At 41.5% G+C, this 11,486-nt stretch overlaps 1 protein-coding gene across 19 annotated transcripts in view; it reads left to right on the top strand.

The window, feature by feature from the left end:
• Positions 1–11,486, top strand: part of LOC110504742 (peripheral plasma membrane protein CASK) — a 245,582-nt gene that overhangs the window by 215,563 nt on the left and 18,533 nt on the right. For 10 of the 19 annotated variants that reach the window (XM_036975203.2, XM_036975198.2, XM_036975202.2 and 7 more), the window contains one exon: positions 5,009–5,044. In XM_036975203.2, coding sequence (XP_036831098.1) covers positions 5,009–5,044 — 36 coding nt within the window. Of the gene's footprint in view, positions 1–5,008; positions 5,045–7,892; positions 7,938–11,486 lie in introns of all 19 variants that reach the window. The other 9 variants (XM_090230389.1, XM_090230392.1, XM_090230388.1 and 6 more) reach the window with 1 other exon arrangement.

The following is an 11,486-nucleotide window of genomic DNA, read 5'->3' as shown; positions in this document are numbered from 1 at the left end:
CCTATACATCTCTGTTCCTATACATCTCTGTTCCTATTCAACTCTCTTCCTATACAACTATATTCCTATAAAACTCTCTTCCTATACAACTCTGTTCCTATAAAACTCTGTTCCTATACAACTCTGTTCCTATAAAACGATGTTCCTATACAACTCTGTTCCTATACAACTACCTTCAATATTATCCACTACATTCACTAAGGATCCAGACAACAAGCCTACCTTTACGTACGTACGTACCTACCTACCTACCTACCTATATCTACATACCTCTACCTATACCTACCAACCTACCTCTACCTACCTACATCTACCCACATACAGTGCCTTGCAAAAGTATTCACCTCCCTTGGCGTTTTTCCTATTTTGTTGCATTACAACCTGGAATTTAAATGGATTTTTATTTGGATTTTGTGTAATGGACATACACAAAATAGTCCTAATTGGTGAAGTAAAATGAAAAAAATAACTTGTTTCAAAAAATTCTACAAAATAAAAAACGGAAAAGTGGTGCTTGCATATGTATTCACCCCCTTTGCTATGAAGCCCCTCCCCTTTGCTATGAAGCCCCTCCCCTTTTCTATGAAGCCCCTCCCCTTTGCTATGAAACCCTAAATAAGATCTGGTGCAACCAATTACCTTCAGAAGTCACATAATTAGTTAAATAAAGTCCACCTGAGTGCAATCTAAGTGTCACATGATTTCAGTATATATACAACTGTTCTGAAAGGCCCCAGAGTCTGCAACACCACTAAGCAAGGGGCACCACCAAGCAAACGGCACTATGAAGACCAAGGAGGTCTCCAAACAGGTCAGGGACAACGTTGTCGAGAAGTACAGATCAGGGTTGGGTTATAAAAAAATATCCTAAACTTTGAACATCCCACGGAGCACCATTGAATCCATTATTTAAAAATGGAAAGAATATGGCACCACAACAAACCTGCCAAGAGAGGGCCGCCCACCAAAACTCACAGACCAGGTAAAGAGGGCATTAATCAGAGAGACAACAAAAAAGAAAGAGCTGCAAAGCTCCATAGCGGAGATTGGAGTATCTGTCCATAGGACCACTTTAAGTCATACACTCCACAGAGCTAGACTTTACGGAAGTGTCCAGAAAAAAATAAGCAAACATGTTTGGTGTTCGCCAAAAGGCATGTGGGAGACTCCCCAAACATATGGAAGAAGGTACTTTAGTCAGATGAGGCTAAAATGTTGCTTTTTGGCCATAAAGGACAATGCTATGTCTGGCGCAAACCCAACACCTCTCATCACCCCAAGAACAACATCCCCACAGTGAAGCATGGTGGTGGCAGCATCATGCTGTGGGGATGTTTTTCAATGGCAGGGACTGGGACACTGGTCAGAATTTAAGAAATTTAAGAAATTATGGATGGCAACACTCAAGTGATTTAAGAGGAAACATTTAAATCTCTTGGAATGGCGTAGTCAAAGCTCAATCCAATTGAGAATCTGTGGTATGACTTAAAGACTGTACACCAGCGGAAACCATCCAACTTGAAGGAGCTGGAACAGTTTTGCCTTGAAGAATGGGCAAAAATACCAGTGGCTAGATGTGCCAAGCTTATAGAGACATACCCCAAGAGACGTGTCTTATTTCTTGTTTGTTTCACAATAAAAAATATTTTGCATTTTCATAGTGGTAGGCATGTTGCATAAATCAAATGATACAAATCCCCCAAAAAACATTTTAATTCCCGGTTGAAAGTGTCGTGTCTTTAATATCATTAAATTAAGACTTTTAGTTTTTATCAAAGATTCTCTGTAATTAGTATTACGCGATTAAACGGATTAATCATGTAACTGTAATTAACTAGGAAGTCGGGGCACCAAGGAAAATATTCAGATTACAACGTTATAATTTTCCTAATATAATTTTTCAGATATTTATATCTTTCACAACAATATATAAACACAGTCTGCTTAAACTAATAACACACAAACAATTATACGTTTTCATGTCTTTATTGAACACACCGTGTAAACATTCACAGTGCGGGGTGGGAAAAGTATGTGAACCCTTGGAATTTATTTATAAATGTATTTATAAAAACTGTTTAGGTTCAGCAATATTCTTGGGATGTCTGGTGTGAACTACTCTTTTGAGGTAATGCCACAGCATTTCAATCGGTTTGAGGTCAGGACTCTGACTGGGCCACTCAAGAAGGCGTATTTTCTTCTGTTCAAGTCATTCTGTTGTTGATTTACTTCTGTCTTTTGGGTTGTTGTCCTGTTGCATCACCCAACTTCTGTTGAGCTTCAGTTGGCCGACAGATAGCCTAACATTCTCCTGCAAAATGTCTTGATAAACTTGGGAATACATTTTTCTGTCAAATGATAGCAATTGTCCAGGCCTGAGGCAGCCCCAAACCATGATGCTCCCTCCACCATACTTTACAGTTGGGATGAGGTTTTGATGTTGGTGTGCTGTGCCTTTTTTTCTCCACACATAGTGTTGTGTGTTCCTTCCAAACAACTCAACTGTAGTTTAATCTGTCCACAGAATATTTTGACAGTAGTGCTGTGGAACATCCAGGTGCACTTTTGCAAACTTCAGACGTGCCTCAATGGGTTTTTTTGGACAGCAGTGGCTTTTTCCGTGGTACCCTCCCATGAACACCATTCTTGTTTAGTGTTTTACGTATCGTGGACTCATCAACAGAGATGTTAGCATGTTCCAGAGATTTTAGTCTTTGGTCTTTAGCTGACACGCTAGGATTCTTCTTAACCTCATTGAGCATTCTGCTCTGTGATCTTGCAGTCAACTTTGCAGGACGGCCACTCCTAGAGAGAGTAGCAACAGTGCTGAACTTTCTCTATTTATAGACAATGTCTTACCGTGGACTGATGGACATCAAGGCTTTTAGAGATACTTTTGTAACCCTTTCCAGCTTGATGCAAGTCAACAATTCTTAATCTTAGGTATTTTGAGATCTCTTTTATTCGAGGCATGGTTCACATTAGCCAATGCTTATTGTGAATAGCTAACTCAAATTTTGTGAGTGTTTTTATAGGGCAAGGCAGCTCTAACCAACATCTCCAATCTCGTCTCATTGATTGGATTCTAGGTTAGCTGACTACTGACTCTAATTAGCTGTTGGAGAAGTCATTAGCCTGGGCGTTCACATACTTTTTCCAACCTACACTGTGAATGTTTAAATTATATATTCAATATAGACAAGAAAAATACAATAATTTGTGTCTTATTAGTTTAAGCACACTATGTTTGTCTATTGTTGTAACTTAGATGAAGATCAGATCAAATTTGGTTACCAATTTATGCAGAGATCCAGGTAATTCCAAAGGGTTCACATACTTTTTCTTGACGCTTTATCTACCTACCTACCTATACCTACATCTACGTACCTGTACCTACCTACCTAAATCTACGTACCTAACTACCTACCTCTACCTACTTACCTGTACCTACCTATACCTACCTACCTATCTACCTATACCTACCTACCTACCTCTACCTACTTACCTGTACCTACCTATACCTACCTACCTATCTACCTATACCTACCAACCTACCTACCTCTACCTACTTACCTGTACCTACCTATACCTATCTACCTATCTACCTATACCTCTCTACCTACCTATACCTACCTACCTACCTACCTCTACCTACCTACCTACCTACCTATACCTGCCTATCTACATATGGCATCCATTGTAGATTATTGATTGATGAAGATGTGAAAATGTTAATGTAATTTCATAATTCCAATATATTTTCTTTAATTGAATTCACTTAGTCTATTTTATGAGAATTTGTAAGATTCTTATTTGCATAAAATAGACAGAGACCAGTCTTATCAAAAATAGATAATAGTATTTATTCTCGGAGCGCGCTGCCATGTAACCACCAACAACAGTTTATATACAAAATATGACGTCATAGGTTATAAAATATTCTTTCTCCCAACAGTTCAAAAGTTGATTCGAGATAAACCTTCTGAAGTCTTCATCCATCACCATTCAGCAGACAGTTCCAGCTAATGGAAAACCTAAGAAAACACACACTGCCTTATCTAAACATCCCAGAGCTACGTTGAGTCGGTTCAACCATAGGTTATCAACCCTTTCTGCTTACTTAAAAAAAAACACTTCCAGTCTTCTCCAACCTAGCTGGAATGGTATTTATCTCATTTAATTACCCCCTAATTACCCCCTAATTACCCCCTGTTTCATGCTCCACAATTCCTCAATTCATATTGTTAATAAGATATAATAAAACAGAGTATAAGTTTACCTAGTTACAGTCTACAGTCTATTAGCCTATCAGAAGCTTCTAAAGCCATGACATCATTTTCTGGAATTTTCCAAGCTATTTAAAAGCACAGTCAACTTAGTGTTTGTAAACTTCTGATACACTGGAATTGTGATACAGTGAATTATAAGTGAAATAATCTGTCTGTTAACAATTGTTGGAAAAATGACTTGTGTCATGCACAAAGTAGATGTCCGAACCGACATGCCAAAAATATAGTTTGTGAACAAGAAATATGTGGAGTGGTTGAAAAACGAGTTTTAATGACTCCAACCTAAGTGTATGTAAACTTCTGACTTCAACTGTACCTACACCTACCTATGCATACATGCCTACCTACCTACCTCTACCTACCTATGCATACAGACCTACCTACCCCTACCTACCTACCTACCTATACCTACCTAAATACCTACCTACCTGATAACTGTACACTTCGGTGCTGAAATTGCTTTGCTTGCTCTCTGCTTTCCTGCTCACTTCTGCGAGATTTGTCCTGCAGAAGCTCTGCTCTAACACCCTAAAGCTCAACTATGTCTGTATGGCTAACTGAGAATCACTGTACCCTCTCTCTCTCATTGGTGACATGATGGTAGGGAATGTATGTTTGACTGTCTTCTGTACACAATATTATGGTGTTGTTGTGGCAGTTCCCCTGATCTCTCTGGTGTAAACTCTCTGTCTCTGTCACTGCTGGTGTTTTCTCTTCAGGATCTGCCGTCTACCGTCCAACCCAAGAGTCGACAGGTACCAGCACTCTCTACCTTGTGAAACACACAAGCTGAACTGTAACACACAACCCCTCACAACTCCTCCATTCATTTCCCCTCATCCAATTTCTACACATCTGTGTGTGTGTGCGCATATGTGCACAGACACAGTGTGTTTGCGAGTTCACATGCCCCCCCACCCCCCCATTGACTAACTGTCAAGGTCAACTGTCCTTGTTGTCTGTCTGTCTGTCTGTCTGTCTGTCTGTCTGTCTGTCTGTCTGTCTGTCTGTCTGTCTGTCTGTGCGTGCTAAAAGAATCCCGAGCTCCAGGCCTCCAGTGCTGCCCCCCCCCACTCCGGCTTCTCTCTCTCCCTAGCTCCCCTGCCTGGCCTAGGGACACGGAATGGCTTGTGGCCCCCCTTTACTCACCAATATCCAGACCTTCCCCTTAAGACAGAATACAGATTGTAATTGGGCATCCCTAAATCAGATCACAGTCTGGTGGTCTCTAGCCCTGGTCTTTGACAGCTATAGGGTAGTGCAGGCTTTTGTTCCAGCTCAGCAATAACACCCCTGATTCTACTTGTTACGGTATCTATTATTATTGTTGATAGCTAGCTAATACAGTCTGCTCACCCTGTGGGCCAATAGGACCAGAGCTTTGTTTGGGACAGTCTGCTCACCCTGTGGACCAACAGGACCAGAGCTTGTTTAGGACAGTCTGCTCACCCTGTGGGCCAACAGGACCAGAGCTGGTTTGGGACAGTCTGCTCCCCCTGTGGGCCAACAGGACCAGAGCTGGTTTGGGACAGTCTGCTCCCCCTGTGGGCCAACAGGACCAGAGCTGGTTTGGGACAGTCTGCTCCCCCTGTGGGCCAACAGGACCAGAGCTTTGTTTGGGACAGTCTGCTCCCCCTGTGGGCCAACAGGACCAGAGCTGGTTTGGGACAGTCTGCTCACCCTGTGGGCCAACAGGACCAGAGCTGGTTTGGGACAGTCTGCTCCCCCTGTGGGCCAACAGGACCAGAGCTTTGTTTGGGACAGTCTGCTCCCCCTGTGGGCCAACAGGACCAGAGCTGGTTTGGGACAGTCTGCTCACCCTGTGGGCCAACAGGACCAGAGCTGGTTTGGGACAGTCTGCTCCCCCTGTGGACCAACAGGACCAGAGCTGGTTTGAGACAGTCTGCTCACCCTGTGGGCCAACAGGACCAGAGCTGGTTTGGGACAGTCTGCTCCCCCTGTGGGCCAACAGAACCAGAGCTGGTTTGGGACAGTCTGCTCCCCCTGTGGGCCAACAGGACCAGAGCTGGTTTGGGACAGTCTGCTCACCCTGTGGAACAACAGGACCAGAGCTGGTTTGGGACAGTCTGCTCACCCTGTGGACCAACAGGACCAGAGCTGGTTAGGGACAGTCTGCTCCCCCTGTGGGCCAACAGGACCAGAGCTGGTTTGGGACAGTCTGCTCACCCTGTGGGCCAACAGGACCAGAGCTTTGTTTGGGACAGTCTGCTCCCCCTGTGGGCCAACAGGACCAGAGCTGGTGACTAACTGTAACTGTGTAACCAAAGAGTATATATCTAGTTAGCTTTGATTAGTAAAATCCTAGCTGTATACTAATGGCACAGGCATTGTTTAAACAGTGGTGCTCCATCACCCTCCTCCTCACCCCTTTTCATCATTATCTTTGTGGACCCCAACAGAAACACCATCACTGACTGTCTGTGTAGACTCAAACGGCCATCTTAAACCCATACACCAGCGCAAACCCAACGAGTAACTTGACCTGAGCTTTAATCCTAACCAAACCTAACCAAACCTCATCCCAGGAGAGTTGCGTACTTCCAGTGTGTAGATGCCACCAGTAGAGGTCGCCCACAGTAGCACTGTCTCACTGAGATATGGCTGCAGTTACTTCTCTGAACTGCACAGTCACACATTGAACAACATTACACGTCAGTCTCTAATCAGATAACTAAGACCCATGCACGGGCAGTATTGGACAGTTTGGAGGGTGTTACTGGCTCCTCAAGCCCTCTATAATCTCACCCATTAGCATGTGACATCATCATCCATTATGATCTCTCAATTTGAAACCCATGAAATTGTTTTGGATTCCTGTTACTGAATGCATTCTACCTCCCTTCCTTGATCAGCAATCACTGATCTGACAGTGTTGGATAGGTTAAAGCTCATCCATGTATTTTACCAATCTAGTCTTTTCAGATCTTTTAAAATGAAGGCAGGAACAAGGGAAGGAATACGTGATCAAAATAATTCCAAAGGGCCAGTCTCCTCATTATAAGAAGGAAGGAATGAGTGTTTAAAAGAATTCCAATGGGTCAGTCTCCTCATTATAAGAAGGAAGGAATGAGTGTTTAAAAGAATTCCAATGGGTCATTCTCCTCATTATAAGAAGATAGGAATGCGTGTTTAAAATAATTCCAATGGGTCAGTCTCCTCATTATAAGAAGGAAGGAATGCGTGTTTAAAAGAATTCCAATGGGTCAGTCTCCTCGTTATAAGAAGGAACAAGGGAAGGAATCCGTGTTCAAAAAAATTCCAACGGGCCAGTCTCCTCATTATAACCAGTGTTGGGGTCAATACCATTTAAATTCCATTTCAGAGGATGAATTGAATCCTCTTTGACAGAAACAGGCAATTCGTGAAATTAAGTGAATTTCAATTTATCCTCTGAATAAAATGAATTAAAGTGGAATTTACGTCCAACACTGAAAGTGACATCATCCATGTTAATCCATCACCATAGTAGCATTAATGCTTAACATTCTCTATCTCCCCCACGCTCCACTCACTGTACTGTGTGTGTAGACACTCTGTAGTGGTTTTACTGCATGATGTGTGTGTGGTGCTTTCACATCCTAGATGGTCGTACCCAGACCTCCAATCAAGGATAAAATGTCCGTAAAGGTAAGATATAGTGTTGCCTCCACAGTGATACACCATTGAGATAAAACAGCAGACATCATAGCAATTGTTTTATCTCTATGGCTACACCATAGTTATTCCCTTAGATGACTGTAATAGGAATCTTTTTTTTCTCCTAAACAACATCCCATAGAGTAGAATCTTACAGTCTAATACGACTAAAACCACAATGAAAAACCACAGCCTTTTGATTATTGCAACTAGTCAAGTCTTACTGTATTCAGAGTGCATTATCACAAGGTCTCAATACACTTCTCAGAGAAATGTATTGAATATGAACATATGAACAGGTCTTATCAGACACTGCACAAGACTGGTACTCTGGTGCTAAAGGTGTGTTGAATCAGTCAGTGATACAGAACATATGTTTTAACAAGTTCAAAGAGAGATTCTAAAGAGACAACCCTGTGTTAACGATCCCTGAGAGATTCTAAAGAGACAACCCTGTGTTAACGATCCCTGAGAGATTCTAAAGAGACAACTCTGTGTTAACGATCCCTGAGAGATTCTAAAGAGACAACCCTGTGTTAACGATCCCTGAGAGATTCTAGAGACAATCCTGTGTTAACGATCCCTGAGAGATTCTAAAGAGACAACTCTGTGTTAACGATCCCTGAGAGATTCTAAAGAGACAACTCTGTGTTAACGATCCGTGAGAGATTCTAAAGAGACAACCCTGTGTTAACGATCCATGAGAGATTCTAAAGAGACAACTCTGTGTTAAAGATCCATGAGAGATTCTAAAGAGACAACCCTGTGTTAACGATCCCTGAGAGATTCTAAAGAGACAACTCTGTGTTAACGATCCCTGAGAGATTCTAAAGAGACAACTCTGTATTAACGATCCATGAGAGATTCTAAAGAGACAACCCTGTGTCAGTCAAATCAAATCAAATCACATTTGTTTATGAAGCCCTTTTTACATCAGCAGATGTCACAAAGTGCTTATACGGAAACCCAGCCTAAAACCCACAAACAGCAAACAATGCAGATGTAGAAGCACAGTGGCTAGGAAAAACTCCCTAGAAAGGCAGGGCCCTAGGAAGAAACCTAGAGAGGAACCAGGCTCTGAGGGGTGGCCAGTCCTCTTCTGTGTACTGCTTCTGAAGAAAGATGTTGATTAATACCACAACTCGTGTTTTTTTGTACCAGACAGCCACTAGGTCCGGGCAATATGGCCAAAATACTATATCACAGTATTTTTTTTTAATTGGACGGTATGACAGTATTTTTAGTTTTTGAATAATAAAAGTTGTACATTTGCTTTATTAGTGAGTGATCCTAGGGTGCTTTATTAGTGAGTGATCCTAGGGTGCTTTATTAGTGAGTGATCCTAGGGTTCTTTATTAGTGAGTGATCCTAGGGTGCTTTATTAGTGAGTGATCCTAGGGTGCTGTATTAGTGAGTGATCCCAGGGTGCTTTATTAGTGAGTGATCCTAGGGTGGCAACACATACATTCTCAGTGATTTCAATGAGTCTTTCTCCATTCTGATTGGTTTATACTGTTCAATTCAACTTCAACCAAAACTAATTTCAGCACTTTTACCATTTCTGCATTTCCTGCACTCAATTGCAGGGTGGAAAAAGTACTCAATTGTCATACTTGGGTAAACGTATAGATACGTTAATAGAGAATTACTCAAGTAAAAGTGAAAGTTACCCAGTAAAATATTACTTGAGTAAAAGTCTAAAAGTATTTGGTTTTAAATATACTTAAGTATCAAAAGTAAATGTAATTGATAAAATGTACTTAAGTAAAAGTATCAATAATTTCAAATTCCTTATATTAAGCAAACCAGATGGCACCATTTTCTTGTTTTTTTAGTAATTAACGGATAGCCAAGGGCACACTCCAACACTCAGACATAATTTACAAACAAAGCATTTGTGTTTAGTGAGTCCTAGTAGATAACCAGGGATGTTCTCTTGACAAGGGAATTGGACCGTTTTCCTGTCCTGTTAAGCATTCAAAATATAACGAGTACTTTTAGGTGTCAGGGAAAATTTATGAAGTAAAAAGTACAGTATTGTCTTGAGGAATGTAGTGAAGTAAAAGTTGTCAACAATAGTAAAGTAAAATATAGATACAAAAAAAACGACTAAAGTAGTACTTGAAAGTATTTTTACTAAAGTAGTACTTGAAAGTATTTTTACTAAAGTAGTACTTGAAAGTATTTTTACTAAAGTAGTACTTGAAAGTATTTTTACTTAAGTACTTTACACCTTTGCTCTATTGAGATCATTTCCACATAGGGCTGCACGATATGCGCAAATAATCTTGGACTTATTTTTAACCAAATATTGCAATTGCGATTTGACTTGCGAATTAGAGCAACACTGTTGGAATCATGGAAATAGAATGACTATTCTAATTTTATAGTTAGAATATAATAGTGGGCACTTTGAATACAGTGTTGTTTGAGATGCCAACAAATTAAATTGCCAGGGAGGAGTAATTGTGCCAGGGTAGGAACTAAAGTGTTGATAAGTGTTTCCTAGTGGAACCTATAAGCTTTGACTACATTGCATGTTTTCTCTTAGCCACTTCATGTAGCTAACATATGCTTGCTTTACATATTCCTCTTTGATTTAGAAGATACTGTTGCACAAACAACATGGTGATTTTAGGGCTATACCATCACTGGTATTATCAGGCTGTATTAACTAGCTACTTTTGCTCTTACTCAGTACATTTATTCGCTAGCTAGCTATTAGCATTAGCGGCTAATGATTAGCGCCTCACATGATTTAGGGCAACTTGCTAAGAAAAGACAAACTAGCTGTTTTCTGATGTATGAAACACAAACTAATAGTGTCATTATAGAACGCTAGTGGATTTATATTAAGAAGCAAAGTGAAAACAACATCGTTGTCATCCACATTGCTGCATTGACCATGCAGACTGAATGCAAGTGTCTCGTGGTTGAGGAACATTAAAATGCGCTCCTTGAGTGACAGGGGGCGTGGCTAGATCTGTGTGGAAAGTGGCACAGTGAGAAAGAGCTCAAGTAGCGAAGTAAACTATAAGAATTGACATAACACACAGCGCATCACATTTAACAAACCAAACATTCAAATACCGGTATAGAAGGTAAAGTAATAACCCAAACCGGTCCCTGCATCAGTACTGGTATATCATAAAATACTGTATACCGCCCAGCCCTACTGCCCATAGGTAAAGGTCTCCAACCTGGCAACCCATTGGTCTGTACAGCCAGACCCCACTACTCCCTCTCCAGGTCTCCAACCTGGGAACTCATTGGTCTGTACAGCTACAAGCCACTCCTCCCTCTCCAGGTCTCCAACCTGGGAACTCATTGGTCTGTACAGCTACAAGCCACTCCTCCCTCTCCAGGTCTCCAATCTGGCAACCCATTGGTCTGGATGCCACTCCTCCCTCTTCAGGTCTCCAATCTGGCAACCCATTGGTTTGTACTGCCAGAAGCCACTCCTCCCTCTCCAGGTCTCCAATCTGGCAACCCATTGGTCTGGATGCCACTCCTCCCTCTTCAGGTCTCTAATCTGGCAAC

The sequence above is a fragment of the Oncorhynchus mykiss genome, chromosome 3 (assembly GCF_057628025.1).
Source record: "Oncorhynchus mykiss isolate SJ-2025 chromosome 3, ASM5762802v1, whole genome shotgun sequence".
NCBI lineage: Eukaryota > Metazoa > Chordata > Actinopteri > Salmoniformes > Salmonidae > Oncorhynchus > Oncorhynchus mykiss.
Note: the sequence above shows the minus strand (reverse complement) of the source record. Positions and strands in the feature narration are given on the sequence as shown.